Source organism: Colletotrichum acutatum (assembly GCF_030867785.1).
Source record: "Colletotrichum acutatum strain CBS 112980 chromosome Unknown BDZ83scaffold_150, whole genome shotgun sequence".
Taxonomy (NCBI): Eukaryota; Fungi; Ascomycota; class Sordariomycetes; order Glomerellales; family Glomerellaceae; genus Colletotrichum; species Colletotrichum acutatum.
Window position 1 is genome coordinate 1 of NW_026849144.1, and position 15,649 is coordinate 15,649.

The 15,649-nt window shown below is 51.9% G+C and overlaps 6 protein-coding genes across 6 annotated transcripts; 4 read left to right on the forward strand and 2 right to left on the reverse strand.

Moving 5' to 3' along the window:
- Nucleotides 1–1,809: 1,809 nt before the first annotated feature.
- BDZ83DRAFT_533193 (uncharacterized protein) lies at nucleotides 1,810–2,088 on the forward strand (the record flags this gene model as incomplete). The annotated part of the gene is made up of 1 exon (XM_060503336.1): nucleotides 1,810–2,088. A coding segment is annotated over one exon (279 nt), but the record flags the coding sequence as incomplete, so codon positions are not given.
- A 1,569-nt stretch (nucleotides 2,089–3,657) lies between these two features.
- On the reverse strand, nucleotides 3,658–3,969 carry BDZ83DRAFT_590241 (uncharacterized protein; the record flags this gene model as incomplete). Its single annotated transcript, XM_060506317.1, has 1 exon — nucleotides 3,658–3,969. A coding segment is annotated over one exon (312 nt), but the record flags the coding sequence as incomplete, so codon positions are not given.
- Nucleotides 3,970–5,854: 1,885 nt separating this feature from the next.
- On the forward strand, nucleotides 5,855–6,160 carry BDZ83DRAFT_757090 (uncharacterized protein; the record flags this gene model as incomplete). Its single annotated transcript, XM_060514846.1, has 1 exon — nucleotides 5,855–6,160. One exon carries the CDS (start codon nucleotides 5,855–5,857, stop codon nucleotides 6,158–6,160), a length of 306 nt encoding a protein of 101 aa, XP_060359337.1.
- A 1,014-nt stretch (nucleotides 6,161–7,174) lies between these two features.
- BDZ83DRAFT_757092 (uncharacterized protein) lies at nucleotides 7,175–8,182 on the forward strand (the record flags this gene model as incomplete). The annotated part of the gene is made up of 1 exon (XM_060514847.1): nucleotides 7,175–8,182. One exon carries the CDS (start codon nucleotides 7,175–7,177, stop codon nucleotides 8,180–8,182), a length of 1,008 nt encoding a protein of 335 aa, XP_060359338.1.
- A 4,088-nt stretch (nucleotides 8,183–12,270) lies between these two features.
- On the reverse strand, nucleotides 12,271–13,847 carry BDZ83DRAFT_638699 (uncharacterized protein). The gene has a single exon (XM_060509378.1). The coding sequence runs from the start codon at nucleotides 13,775–13,777 to the stop codon at nucleotides 12,440–12,442; it is 1,338 nt and encodes a 445-aa protein (XP_060359339.1). The 5' UTR covers nucleotides 13,778–13,847; the 3' UTR covers nucleotides 12,271–12,439.
- Nucleotides 13,848–14,818: 971 nt separating this feature from the next.
- BDZ83DRAFT_656603 (uncharacterized protein) lies at nucleotides 14,819–15,529 on the forward strand (the record flags this gene model as incomplete). Its single annotated transcript, XM_060510886.1, has 4 exons — nucleotides 14,819–14,918; nucleotides 14,949–15,062; nucleotides 15,088–15,350; nucleotides 15,428–15,529. 4 exons carry the CDS (start codon nucleotides 14,819–14,821, stop codon nucleotides 15,527–15,529), a joined length of 579 nt encoding a protein of 192 aa, XP_060359340.1.
- Nucleotides 15,530–15,649: the final 120 nt, after the last annotated feature.

The window sequence follows — 15,649 nt, forward strand, 5'->3', positions numbered from 1 at the left end:
GCTAGATAGCATGTTGGACTGCTTGGGATGTCACGAGCCTGATTTGCAGCACATAACGCCAGCCACGCCTTGTTGGCATAGCTAAATGTCGGGAGTCATTGATTTCATATTTTTTCAAGCTAAATGGGTTGCACAACTTTCTCTCCTGTGCAGCAACACATGTACCAACGAGCAGGAAGGCCCATGGCGCGGTACAAGGGAGAACCTTTATGTTCAGACCTGTAAGCTCTGACTGACATTTTGATAACTATTTTGCTGATTAATTGTCTGGCGAAAGGAATTGGAAAAGCTTTTATGGCACAATAGGGTGTAAAGACCTCTATTGCGGTCAGATGCATCGTTGGACTCGTTCTACAATAGCATCTTAAATAGGGCTTGACCAAGATCGCAACTGGCGTTGCAGAATTGGCTGGTCTTAACCGCTATCCAACCAGGACAGCTGTCATTCCATGTTGCGTTCTGCAACTAGGTACCTTTGTCAATTCGGCTCAATAATCGCCTCGACGGCAAGGGACGCAGAAAGCTCGTGAATGGAGGGGCCTTCTGATCAAGTACCAAAGTAGGGACACTCGCCTACATGTCGATGGAGGATCTTGGGCCATTCACCCTATCTACGAGATCACGATTCAAATTCTGAGTTCCACGAGGTGCGCTTCACGTTCAGTGGATCACGGCAGGTCTTAGACAAATCAAGCGAATGCCGACTGTATGGCTTCCACTTCTCGTCACAACCAAGCAAAAAGCCACTAACATTTGGGCACCCACATGCAACGGAATCGGAGGTAACTTACTGCTTCGTCACGAAGACGATACGACAGCAAAGAAACATCGGAGTGACTGTAATTACAGTTATAGCAAGCAAGTCGAAGTCTCGCAGTACCGTCCCGAGCAAGACACCTGATCAGCCAGCCACACCACAACACTGCTAGCTATGCGGGGGATCGCTTCGACGCGATGAACAACTAAACGCGTACGTCAGAGTGACATATTGGCTGCTACGACATACTGGCACTTCAAAGGAGGCCCTTAAGTCGCTGGGGCAAGTCCATCTTCTCGCCGCCTTAGGCTAGGGTAGACTGGCGTCCTTCGCCAACAGGGTTGACACCAAGCCTACGGGGCCTGTCGGATGAGAACTATGGCGAAGGAGGGAATACGCAGTGTACAAGAACTGTGGCTAGAAGAGACATTGCTTCCACTCACCACTCGGCTATAAGTATGACCCAGAGATGCGTACCGGACAGAGCTTTATCGTTATGCCGTTGTTGCCTATTTCTCTTTTTCACCCTGAAACAATGCCAGGCTCGCAAGATTACGACGAATCGAGGGACAAACCGAGCCCGGATAGTCCTACGATGGCCACCAGCTTCAGGCGTCTATTACCAGCCGGTGCTAGCTCTCGCGTTATCTCAACAGAACGCCCATTTCGACGGCAGAGACAGACCGTTCCAGCGGCTTGTTTGGAGTGCCGCAGACGGAAAGTAAAGGTAAATTCGCCAAGTATACAATCAAGAAGAGAAGGAGGAAGGTCGCCCACTTCTAGCTGCCGTCTACCCTGATAAGAACATAAAGTACCTTTTGCCATGACCTAGTGTCAATACATTTCCAGCTTTTTGGCGCAGCCATTAAGTGGGCCATCGAGGCAAAGTTGTCAAAAGACCTGTCAAATCATGAATAGATTAGACAGTTAACCGTCATGCCGTCATTGGTAACCCCTCCTTCATCTGTCCCCTCCTGCCTAATCAAACACCTAAAAACATCCGTCATCAGCGGCACGGCCAGGCACAGAGTCAGGCATTTGGCTGATGGGTAGTGTTCGAAACACAGTGTTCCGCAACCCGACCGATCTGTTCGCGATGTTCCGTTCAGAATGTCGAGTGCGAATGGGACACGGAACCCGAAACGACGCGCCGACGAGCGATAGTTAGTCGGCTTCAAGAGTGCGAAAGAGAAAACAGCAATCTCCACGAGTTGATTAGAAACCTGCAATCACGGCCCGAAGCCGAAGCAACCGAAATTTTCAATCGACTACGAGCGGCGAGAGACCCGTTCCAAGTCTTGGATCTCATCCGGATAGGGGACATCCTCCTGGGGAAAGCATATCAATGAAGTTGATAACTTTGGTGAAAGGATTTGAGCCCGCTACCTTCCAAGCCGAGGTTAGCGAGGGATAAATGTTGACACCTGGCATGGCATTTCTAGCATAGTTCTATCACGAATACCTCCTCGAGTCTACGACCAAGACTAGATAAGATTGGCTCGCTAGTCGGTACCGAAGTGTCAAGCTTGCCCTTTACGCCTTCATAGTGGCCAATCGAAATGCATGCTGCTTCCTTACGCAGTTTCGTCTATCCCCTCTTTCTACTTCAGGAAAGCCGGCCAGTGGAAACTGAGATCGCCAGGACATACCAGGTGGCAACATTGGTGGCGACGGAGCGCGAACTCGACGAAGACTTGATGGTGGAGTCAAATAACGCATTCCTCGACCTAGGAAACGATGGGAGACGAACCTTTGACCACTCTCGACATTACCTCTACAATTAGGGCAAAGCATGGGCCGGCTTGAACCTGGCAATGTGTGGAAAGACTCCTTGAGCACTGGCTTTCTCGAAAGCCATCGTTGGATCAACCCAGAAGGAGGACAGTATTCCGCATGTGAACGGAAGATGCTGCATTAGAGACAACCGCTTGCATTCTTCCATCAGACAAGATCTGTAAGACTCTACGGTGAGGGACGGCGGAAATTACAGAGCCGAATCGACCTTCATCCTGGCAGAAACATAAATCTGTCTGATTTCTGCAGGAAGGGAGATTGAGAACTGCGCACACAATAGCACCACCGCCATCATCGGGAAACGCGACCCGCAGGTAGTCACAGTGTCGCTTAATCATTGAACCGCGGCGTCTGGAGCGCGGCCGAGATCATTACCTGATGACGAGTTCTCTAAGTACGCTGGGGTCGACAATGAATATTTTGGTCAATCTAGGTTCAAAACCGCATTTGGGGCACGAGATCCAGCGTGGCAAGAGAACCTAATTAGTTTGTTCTTTTCATGTGATTGCAAAAGCATGGTGGTGTCGGCGGATCCCGCCCTGTCGTCGGCGCGGTCGTATATTGGATTGGGAGCAAGTATTCCGGGCTGGCCTTGAACATTCGGACACATCGCCTCAGGTGGTTGGAAATACCATGGGTCTGAGGAAAGCTGATGTCCACCCTGGGTCTTCGAAAATTGCAGAGCGTAACGGCGTATACCAACCCGACGTCACCCAAGCCAAATGTCGCCAATCACTTGCGTTTATTGTCGATTCTTTGATATCGGCACGACATGGAGTGCCCTGTCGGGACTAACTTTGTACAGTGTACTTAAAGTCATCCGCTCCGATCCGCGACCATCAAGCCTCACCCGCCACTCCATTCACAGAGAATTCCTACCGCTTCGTAGCTGGGATAGTTCGATCTCGTCTATCATCAAGAGACAGCTGAAGAGTCCCTTGAACTAAACTTCTGTTGATGACAGGTTCCAAAGCAGGATCCATTGATGGAATTGGGTCGTCTTGTGCTCGGGTGGGACTTTTGAGAAGTAAATCGAAAAAGCAAATCCAGGGCAATTCCGGTTGCCGATTTCGAGTGGATGCCGAGTTGGCAAGACCCAAGCTTGTCTACTTTGATCTTTCGCCAGCCTCGTTGGGTTGCTTTCTCCGTAGAAGGTCGCCTGTCCGGACGAGGTGCAAGACGTGGAACGCGTCGCCTGACGTTCGTAACCGATGAAATATTTCGACAGCTTCGGCCTCCGGCCGTGAAGAAAGTTCTCTGACCAGCTCGTGGAGATCGCTGTTCACCTTTTCGAGCTTTTCGAGCTCTTCAAGACACTTAGCAATCGCCCGCCGATACATCATTGCGGACTCAGTGACCCATTTGCAGTCGACATCTTGGGGAGAACATCGCGAGCAGGTAGGAGTAATACCCGAACACTAAAAGAGATGGTGAGACATTAATCAAAAGCACCTTGAGAGTAGCGATAATAGACCTGGCTAAGCGTAAGATAGGTAGATAAAAGGGGTAGGTGTGAAGATTGTCGGTCTGCTTTATATTTTATGTATGATTTGACATGCCCCTGGCCGGTTCCTCCACTTAATTGGCTGCAATGCTAATAACTGGGTAGTCTGGTACGCACACCTTTGTGGCAAAAAGGCGCTTTCCCCACGCTGGACAGTCGGAAGAAGGCGAGCTTTTTTTCCCCTTCTTTGCGGGTGTTCGACAACCTTACCTCCATTTTTTGCCTGCGGCATTCTAGGCAAACTGCTGGGACCGTCTCCAATTCCCGTCTATGTAGTGGACTTCTTACAGTGTCGCGAGGTGCAGCGCCGGCTGGTGAGATTTGCCTCAAGCTGGATGTGGTCGCAGAGTCATCTGGGTTCGGGGAATCTCCGCGGTCGTTATCGTGTTGCGGACGCAGCATTGTGTCAGAATAAATTGAGGAAGCATGAGCAGGTGTCCGTGCCGTATCTATTGCCGCACCTGCTTTAGGAGATACGCTTGCCCCGATAACTCATTGACTGTAGAATGTAGGAGCTCAAAACTGAAGTGCCGTTGAAATGTCTGGGTGCCCCGCGGAGAGGCATTTGTGGGCTCATATACATCCAATGAGGGGCGGGGGCCTCATAGTGGACCCCACACAAGAGCCCAGGTCTCCAACCTCCTCATCGTAGCCGAGCTCTCATGATTGATACACAAACCAATCAATCTGGGTCCATTTTCGACCCCGACTACAATGACGCATTCGATCCGTCATGGTCTGATCATATAGCAGCGGGAAGGTAGGAAGACGTCGAAGACATAATTAATAACTCGGTTTGTTACGATAAGGAATGATCAACAGTGCCTACATGTCAAGGTTCTCTTGAGGGTCGTAGTAGGTACATGACAAGTGGAGAGAGGCATGGCACAGTTACGTCAGCGGCACGGCAGAGGTTTATAAATAGATACATTCATCTTCACGATCGTCAGATTATTGTATAGACAGCAAAGAACTTATACTTTGATTAAACCACATTACAGCCATGTGTCTCTCAACCGCAACATGGATGACATGCTTCCGGTAGGCATCTAGACGTTGGTAATGTAACATGCTCAACTAAGACCTAGCCTAAACACGACTACATTCACGACCACAATGATGGGTAAGCGCTGCCCGGCCCTGCAAATCATCCAAGTCCCGGCCATAATCTTCGGCTTGTCAGGTCGAGCAACACTTCAAATCTAATCGGGTAGAGCCTCAGTAAACTGTCTCTCGTCCACCTTGAACTTTGCATGACTTATGATAATGAAGTGTGATAGGTGCTCAGCTGCGCTTGCATATTTTGGGGGAGGGGTACCTGCGGGCGGAATCGTGATGGCTATATTATCTCGTCGAACCTCAAGCCATCAACTGTGGAAGTGCTCGGGTGGATCTCCTTTGAAGTTTAGCAGTGCCCGTCGCGACAACAGTGGCCTCTTAGCAGTAATTTGCTAGAGCTTGCCGCCGGTGACTGGTATGCGCTGCCGAAGCATTTAATTAGAGTTTTACTGTCTGGGCAGATACTATTTGGCTAACCGAGCAGTAATCCTCTTTATTTAGCCCGTGCGACCAACCAGAGCACAGTGGTTTTTAGCGCCTGCTCCGACCCAGCTCCCGTACCTCCCGCGCGGGCCCAAGCTCAGAACCTCCATCTTCTAAGTACGTACTTCCACTTTCACCCAGTACGTACTGCGCACTTCCACGATAATTGCACTTCCACACACCCACTTACCTACCTACAGTCACCTCGACTTCCAACCTCCACCACCATGTCGTCGCCGTCGCGCAGTCATTCAACAATGGATTTATCGCGACTTTCGACGCCAAAAGTCGATTCAGCAGACTCTTGCTATAATGCCGCTAATTTTCCGCGCATCGAATATTCTCCTACAGACAGCGCGCCCGCTGATTCGATTGACGCCCTCATGGCCACCCTCCAGGCCTTCGCCCGCGACCACGGCTTCGCAATCGTTCGCCGCAATAGTTCCAAGTACGTCAATGGCGAGGCCACTTACGACACTCTACGATGCGACCGAGACGCAGTCCGCCAGACTCAGGGCGTTGGTCTCCGCCCATCGAAGACGCAGAAGGTCGGCTGCCCTTAGCATGGTGTAGCTACTGCTCGCGCCCAAGACGGAAGGAAGTGGACGGTCAGAATCAAGATGGGAGATCACAACAACAGTCCATCCCTCCACCCGTAGGTCTACCCTACCCACCGACAGCTCTCCTCCGACCAGACCGCCCTCATTGGTAGCTTATCAAAGCATAATGCCATCAAGCCTCGCGAGATCTCTGCGGTAGTCCGCGACCACACACACCCGACGTATCGTCGTACTTCAAGCAGAATGACGTCCACAATGAGCGGCAGAAGCAGCGACTTGAGCGCCTCGCCGGCAGGAGCCCTACCCAGGCAGTCTTGCACGACATTCAGACCCGTGGCCTCTGCCACCGCGTCTTGTGGAGTGAGGAAGACCCCGACCTGCCCGTGGCCATACTGTAGACCTACCCATGGTATGAGACGATGTGGAAGCGCTTTCCGCAGGCGGTTGGCTTTGATAATACATCCAAGACCAATAAGTTCAAGATGCCTCTTTCTCAGGTTACTGGCACTACAGACACTGGCTCGCTGCTCAACTGCGCCCCCCGTCGGAACGCCGCGAATCGTACTACTTCCTCATATGATCGATCGTTCAATGCAATTCGACGGAAGGTAGGCGGCCAGTCACCAAATGTGGCCACTACCGACTTCGAAGATGCCCTGCGCTCGGCCCTGCTCGAGGTTCTGCCCACAGTCCAACTCCAAGTTTGCATCATCCACATCAATGTGAACGTGGACCTCAACGTCAAACGCAAATGGGTGGGCGACAGCGCTATGGATGTTCAAGATGAGTTTGAGGTCAACAGGGACAAGGAATCCGTCGAAGCTTCTGCGTTGGCCCGCAAGGAACAGAAGGCCGCCGCCGTCGCCCTCCTCCACAACCCTCCGACTGCGGCACTCAACGAGATCTCACGTGCCAACAGATCCTTCACCGCCCAACAGCTCAGGGCCACCGAGTTCGAGCACACACCCACGGGCTTCTGCTAAGTATGGGTTTGCGTGCTCTACGCGGATCTAGAGGATGACTTTGATGCTGCCTGGAGTACTTCAAGCGGAATTCGCTGACCAAACTCTGGCTCTCTCATACGTGGCCAACACGTACATCCCCCTCCGCCACCAGTGGACCCAGTGCTTCATCAGCGAGTATGAGAAATTCGATGTACGCACAAACTCGCCCACCGGAACCGCTCATAAAGACCTGAAGTCTTACATCATCACTGGCCACGCTGATCTCTACACTGTCTTCGGAGCAAGCGACGAGATGCTGGCCAACAGGGAAAAGGGGTACGTCGAGGCCACGGCTATTATAGAGTCTCGTACCCGCCGTGAGTATCCTCGCCAGCCGTGGCTTGGTGACGTGACCAAGCAGGTGGGATACAAGGCTCTGGATCTCATGGCTTACCAGCACCGCATTGCCCTCACTGCAGAGCCGTCACCTGGTGGCGAGAACCCGCCCGATCTCCAACCTTGCCGTGGGCGCTTTACGAACCAGCACAAACTGCCCTGCAGCTACAAGATCCTCGAGATCCTGAAGACGCCCGGACTTCGATTGACGAAGTACGACATCCATCCACGTTGGGGACTCGAGCAGCCCCTGGTACGTCTATCCATCCTGCTTGCAGAGCACACACTAATCTTTGACCTCAAAGATGCCCTGATGCGAATCAAGGATCCCCGTGTCGTCACCAGTCTGCCTGGGCGGCCACGCAAGCAGAAGATCCCGAATCCAACATCCACACCCGCGAACAGCATCCCGTCGAGCAGCCTCCCGTCGTCGAGCAGGCTTACTGCTCCGCCTCGCAAGGCCACTAACCCAGCCCCACGGCCAGTGAGGGCGGGCATTCGTCGCAACCGTTCAGCATTCGAGTATGATACAGAGGATGAATTGGCAGCCGAGCCACCGCAAGAGACTGCCCAGGACTGCATTACGGTTGGAGGAGACGTCTCAACGTCGAAGAGACGCAGCGGACATCGTGCTGGGCAGCCGTCGGCATTCACGGCGCCGGGGAATCTCGGATCCGGTAATTGACCAATAGGAGGCCGTAGTAAAGGGCAGTTTTGACGATCTTGGAAAAATCGAGATTCGACGAGATCTCTCGATTGCCGCAATAAAAGTCGAGATAATTTTCGAGTTATGTACATTACTTCACGTAAGCAGCTGGAAGTGGTCCAAGTGCCTTGGGCAGAGGGTGGGGTGGTTGCACCCCGGATAGCAAAACTGTTCAACTAAGAGGGCCCAGAGGCACCCACGCCGGCGGCCCTACTGCTAGAAGGTCCGGTTCCTGACTACCCTGCCAGTCGCGATGATCCCGGTTAGCCCGGTGACTGGTGGGCTCACCAGGGCGTTGAGCTCCTAATAGTACCTGACAGTAACTGTTGGGGGTTCGGCATCAGTTACCAGCAGCCCGCCCCGAGTCTGGCAAAGGAGAGACTAAGTGAAGGATTGTGGTATGTAACGGCCCTCAGCTTTCGTTTCGCCCTCAGCTGGGCGGCAGAGGGTTTGCTAGTTGAGCGCCTCAAGGCAGGCGGGGCGGTGACTCACCCTATGGGCTGTCAGGGTGGTCAAAATGCGAGCCCCTCGAATGGCAACGCCAGGAATACGCGCTGCGCGGACCAGCGAGATGCCAGCCATGGTATGCCACCACCCAACCCCCAGCAACCTAAGCTGTGCGGACCGTGGGCCACCATTAGCCGAAATGCAAGCGGCGCGATGCCCCGGATTTCGGAATTTAATACTCAAATCCAGTTTCTTCGTGAATAACGTCTCGTCATGAAGTATAACTATCCCACACGTACAACATTGCATGCTGTCAAGTCCGCATTAACGCGATCATGGACACCCCTAAACCTGACATAATTTTGCGCGAAATAAGCGGGGTAGAATGAATGAGAACTTCGAGAAAGCAAGAGAGTATATCATGTGGCGGTGCGACGAGATGAGCCGCCGCTACCAGTCAGGTGTCTATATTGTGTTACGAAGGAGACACAGGCACTATGAATACAGCTCGACCAATGACCCGGCGTGGCTGATATCCAGAGCTGACATGGTTGGTATCTTTTCCGCTTCCTTGTGCATCGCTAATGCCCTTTAAGGAGAAAGTATATCCCCTGCCTATGAGGAAGATAGCAGCCGATTTCACCCATCGCAGAAGCCTAGTAAATGGTCATCGCCAAAATTGACACACGTTACTACCTTTGGCGTGTTCTAATCCTTATATCTGCCTCCACGAGCTTAAGCAGTCTCCATTGCGTCGTGATGTCGCCTAAGTCACACGTGGCAGGGCACATGTGCTTTCCTTGTCGGACCTATGACAAGACCAAGGTTCAGGACTGGTGCTAAAACGAGAGTCAAGGCTGGTGGTGCTAAATCGGGAGCCAGGACTGTGCTGCATAGCAGGACCAAATTAGAGATGAACCTCGCCCCAGTAATTCATTATACAATACAAGAAATACAACGAGACTTCTTTCTCAGTCCGTCCTGAACTATGTACAAAGACGAGCCTCGGATTAGTAAGCCTAAGGGGCGCCTGTCTAAATCGCTTGCCCAAGAGCTTCGGATGCGAAACAATCAGTGAGAAAGTGAAAAGCGCGATCTGTTGTTCGCGGTGGCTGGCTGGCTACCAAGAAGGATTGAGCGTTCTCGGGGTCGGGGAACGTGGAATCACCCCCGATTGGTGCGTTGGGATGCCTTGTCGAACTGGGCTTGCCGTCCATATGGCTTCATTCTCGTATGAACGTGTCGGTTGTACAGTACTAATGTTGTGCTTGATGGGTCTGTTATGTTTGTGACGCTCCCCAAAACCTTGCATTGACGCTGCGCTCGTTATCATCATGTCGGCTTAACATCCGTTTGGCCGACGCCAATCTCGTCATTGTTACTTATCTGTATGTTCACGCTCCTACCAGGGCCCGTGTAACTAGCACCGGTTCCGAGGAGCGGCTCTCGCCGCGCTACCTTTCATAGCACCGCGCACCGCGCACCACGCCTTCGAGTCGGCGGGTGCCAAGACTGGTAGTCCGTGTGAGAGCCAGCGTTGTTCGCAGAACGCACACAGCAGTCTTCACTATTCACTACAGTATATCATTTATTCTCACAGTGATCAGTATTGTACGCACGTCACATCTTCTCTTCGACACCGTTAGCTTCGGCTTGCTTTACGCGTCGCTTTGCTTCTAAAGTGTCCTGTGCTGCCTGGGAGAGCAAGATCTAGTCGAATGCCCCAGGAACCTTCTGCTGCATCTCCCACGATCAAACCTCAAAGTGCTTGTGATCGGTGAACAGGATGGACCGGATTGCCTTCGTGTGACGAAATCTCAGATGACGCAGCGGCCAAACTGCTTTTGCTAGCGATTCAGGCAAGAAAAGGGGCTATGCTTACCCCAGGATGGCTCGAGCCAAATGGTGGAGCCGAGTGGGGTGCACCTGCAGGCCCACGCAAATGACTACGCCTCGAGGAGGCCCGTTATGTTGCTTGTTAAGCCCTCCAACGTTCGTTATATTGTACTGCAGTTGTGTTCTGTTGCAGTTATGTTATATTTCAGCTGTGCCAACGCTTGTCCCCACCCATGACACCCAGCTTACCTAACGAAAAATATTAGACATGCAACACACTAGACCGAATGTACGAGAAAGACCGTTAGCCGGCGCAGGTTTGTGCCTAACTTTCCACGACCAGATCTGTAAGCGGACCCTCGACACGAAGCAGAACAAGCGCCTGGGCTACCAGGCAGGCGCGGCCATTATAGGGTTCTTTCCGAGTCTCAGCTTCTTCGCCTTCCGGAACATAAGCAATCTACAATGCATCGCCGTCTGGGTACTGTATGCATCAGAGAACGGCCCTACCCTTTGTAGTTTTTTATTCGCCTGGTAAACTGGCTCTATTGCTTGCTAAGCTCTATTCCGGGATATCTCTTCACAAAAAGTCCAAGCCAAGCTTTCCCGAGTGGACAGCCAACTTCAGCAGCCCCAAATGCCTTCTGCGCGACAGCCAGAAGCTGATCGTGGGTTGGCGGAGAACCAAGTTCGCACAAGCTTGTCGCATACTTGGCAATCCGTTCCTCAAAGAGTCGAATTCGTTTCAGGACATCGTGGGTTTCTGATAGTAGTGGTCCTTCATATCATCTAGACAGCCAGCGGCAGCCGGTTTAGACGAAGATGTTTCTGCCCTGGGCCTAGGTGATCCAGAACGCGCCGTCGGTGAGTTCAGATCCCAGCCTGATGACACAGGAGTCAACTTGGCTCCTGTCACGCACGGATCCAGTCGCCAAGACACCCACTTGACCCAGGGACACAAGCAAAAACGGATGTTGCAGATCCCACGGGCCAATCATACAGAGAGTCACAACTGGCGCAAGCTTTCGAGTGTAGTCCGTGGGTAGCGGCCTACACCGTCCACCCTGCTGGTAACCGCCCGCAAGGGATGTCATCGCCGCACTGCGACCGGCCTATGTTGACCCTACGCAGTCCGTGGACATCCTACTTTATCGTGAGCCGCATAGTAAGATGCTCCGCCAAGTCTTCATGACTGCACTACCTCAACGAGACCTTTGTCGACCTGCCCTGGATGGATTACCATCTGAACTTGACGCAAAGTCATGGATGATTATGGCTTATGCTTGTACATCAAAGTCTCCTAGTGTGCCCATGGCCTGCGCGCTCGGACCACATGCGATCAGTGCAGAGGGGACACTGAAATTGCAAATAGTTGTTGATACTGTGTACAGACCGCAACATATCGAGATGGATTATAGCCCGTTATTTAGAGCCAAAGATGGATTCTTTGAAGTAGACCCTACAGAAAATCGCTCTTCGCACTGTAGCGTGCCATCATGTCTCCATATTTTGTGTACAAGCTGAAGGTAACAGCCATTACCAGATGTTTGAAGAGGAAGGAAATAGTATCGTGTGCACAATATTGTACATACCACTCCTACAGCAGCATGCCATCGTAGGTCTAGGCTGCTACCAGATACGAGGATGAAATGCCAGAGACAGCTTAGTCGCGATGGCTCTCAGCCTTGCTCTTGGTAGAGTCAGCTATTTTGGCCTTCACATACAATCCAACCTGAGGACAACGGTGGATAGGCTCGGATGGCTGAAGACAAGTTTGGACGGCACGAGGGCCCGCATGGGACGTCAACAAAAACGGCCTGAGGACAGGCTTGGACGGCATGAGGACAACGGTGATGGGTGGCCTGAGAAATTCTTGGAACTTTCACCGACAAGCTTGGACGCTGGATTATTGATGGCGTAAACTCGATTATGTCAATCTATGCATCAAGATCCCTAAATCGGAATTTTCCCCCGCTTGTCATCCGTGAGGTAAAGGCAGTCGTGGCCTTTTCGCACAATTTCTCCGTAGCATTCTTCCGCCAACAGCGGGTAGCCCATCGGTGAGAAAGGTAGTACACGGTATTGTACCATTAATTGTTGAATGATACTTCCGATTTGATTAGGCCCATTTCTGTCGTCAAGATTTATGTCTACATGGCGCTCCTCACGATTGATTCCCGCTTGAGTGATCTGCAGTCTAACCCGCCGCGTTCTTGTATTCGTGGAATCAAGTGTGACCGTTGAATCTGCGTGCCGTGTGGCCGCATGATCCCGTGACTCTTTTGTCCGGTGGTTCTGGACATGTTGGTGATTCTCACTGTGACTTGGCTCTGCTCTGCTTCCACCGGCAAGATAGGCTATATCTTTGTGGAAAATGGCTTTGTAGATCGATCGAAGAAGGAATAAACTTGTAACTTCCTTCTTTTTAACGATCGGCTGTTGGTCGAGGACCTCAACGACAAGATTCGGGCGGTCCATCAAATACGCTTTGGAATCAAGCCATGGGCGCACGTGCATCTTCATAGTGGTTGCATTGGTGGTAAAAGCGCTGTAGGTCTGTCTTTTTGGCCCATGTTGGTGTCCGGAAAATGCTTGAGCAATTTGACCAATGATAGCCTCGTCTGCCACGGAGTTGTAATCCTGGTCCTGCGAAGACCGGACTAATGCCATTGCCTGCCTTGCTATCTCCCGATGAGGAGAAAGCTTTTTGAGAGAACGAATTTCATCATTGTCAAAGCCCAGTTCAACGGCCAGACTTGCGAATCTTGGCAAGAGGCTAGGATCGGTGCGAATGGAGTGGAATTCCCTCATCGCGAACAGCCATAGTCGCCTCATAGCAAGTTGAAACTGAGCCTCAAGATCATCGAATTCGTCTAGCAGCGGGCTTTCTGGCTGTGCTGGCAAGGTCGGTGGGTTGAAGCTCTGAAGGAGCATCCTCCGAACAGTCGGGCCCCTTCGCTTCATAGGGACTAGATGCTTCATACTATTGCCGCACCGTTCGAGATAGCCGAAATCTTTGAAGAAAGTTGACAGAGATGGAATCGGGAAGTCGAACGAGCACAGCTTCGCGAATGCTGCTACCCGTTCGGCTTGGCTGAAATTACCGAAAATATCGCCTCTGAGGATGATGCCACGGAGCGCCTGCTCATCTGACGCAGAAAATTTCGGACACCTAAGCTGAACAGCCTCGACGGTGATCCAGTCGATCTTCTCTAATTCACTTTCGTTGCCCCCGGCGAGTTGCAACCAAGTATCATAGACGAAGTGGAGGTAACTCAGTAATTCCTGCATATGTGGTCAGTGTATTGCTTCAATAGAAACAGGAGGGCTCGATACACACCTCGTCGCATCTCAAGCTGATGATTTTGTGGAGGGTTCCTACTACAAGTCCCGGCCACATTCCTGGAATGCGCGACAATCTTTCAAATGCAGCATTAAAGCCCCGATGTTCCAGAACCTGTCTCATACATCGCTTTTTGTGGGCAGTGAGCGCAACTTCCGACCGAGTGTCGGGGCGGTCCCTCAGGTTCACTCCACGTTGCAAGGTTTTGAAAAAGAATTCCGTTTCAGTGGAGCAACTCCCTCGATAAGCCTGCGGTTCTGCCATTGTCTCGGAATACGTTCCAAAAAATGAGACGGACTACGTAAAGTACCGCTGTATGATTTCCTTAACAAGACAGGTTGTGTCAACTGAGCCTGTTTTTAAGTATCTGATGTACTGTATCCTTGAGGCCATGCAGAGCTTGTTCACACGTTTGCAGCATTCTGCACGCGACAACCGAGTTCGAAGCCATTTTCGGGCTTCAATGGGGTTCATGGAGAGCTGGGCCTGGTCAAGAAGGCTCAGACCACTTGTGTAGGAGTACGACGATATGTTCAAAGGAGCACATCCTGGTGGCAACGCCGTTTTGAAAGCAACATCTGGCGCGACAAGGCATTGCCTCGAGGAGTCACGCCGGTGACGAAGATATTGCTCCAAAAATTGGCATCAGAAGTCTGTTGACATTTGGCTGCGGAGATGCTTCTGGCCACAAACGGCTGCTGGCATGATCCGAACACGCTTTCGATTGCTGGCCAGAAAAAGTTTGGCTGACGAAGTGTGGTCTTGCCGCCCTTCCCCAGCTCCGTTGTCGGAACTTTGGAGTATATGGTGGCCAGGGCTCAGCGGCTAAACAGCAACTTCCGGGGAAAGGTACTATACTGTATGCACAGTCGACATAGATCATGGAGATCGCCTCCCAGTGTTGTGATGCCATAGACTGCGTTATCCTCTGAGTTATAATTGAACTGATTGTACTTGGCATTTTCCGTCCTCGCAACTCCCTCGACGTAATGAGTCTTGTGCTAATGGAATGGTCTCAGCGGGTGTCCTGTGTTGTTGCTAGACCTCCTGCCTGCAAATCCGTCACGAGCAGCTATGCAGGGCACCAAGGTATTTTCACTATCATGCCATGTACTGCAGGGCCAGAGCATGCACCTACCTGCCCGGTATCACCCGACGACAGAGTTCAGCATCAGGCGACCACACGGGAGGCCGATGCAGCAGTGCAGCAGTCATCATTCTCATATCTATGTGGTAATTATGTTCATGGACGTCCCAGGCGCGTCCCCGGTGCGTCCCCAGTACGTCCAAATCCGTCCACCGTTGTCCGCTGACGTTCCAGGTGCGTCCACAGTACGTCCAAACTTGTCTACCGTTGTCCGTGGACGTCCCAGGCGCGTCCCCGGTGCGTCCCTAGTACGTCCAAACTCGTCTACTGTTGTCCGTGGACGTCCCAGGCGCGTCCCTGGTGCGTCCCCAGTACGTCCCCAGTACGTCCAAACTCGTCCACCGTTGTCCGTGGACGTCCCAGGCGCGTCCCCAGTACGTCCAAAGTTGTCTACCGTTGTCCACCGACGTCCCAGGAGCGTCCCTAGTGCCTTGATTGATGACATTCGTAGAAAAGTCAAGAAATTACTCTTACACTGTGTCCGTTGTTTGGATCCAAGCTGCAAGATCCAACATCCACAAACACCGGCAATGAATGGAATGCCGGTCAATGACTCTAGAGGAAGAGTGATCAACAAGCGGACGTAGAGGAATAATTTGCGTATGCATTCAAGTAGCCAATACCGTCGATAGTGAACGTTTAATCATGTGAAAGTTATGGCATTCTAGATCTA

Bases quoted from the DNA above. Each gene is read 5' to 3' on its own strand.
- BDZ83DRAFT_638699 (XM_060509378.1), bottom strand. From the start codon at position 13,777: ATGCAGGAATTACTGAGTTACCTCCACTTCGTCTATGATACTTGGTTG.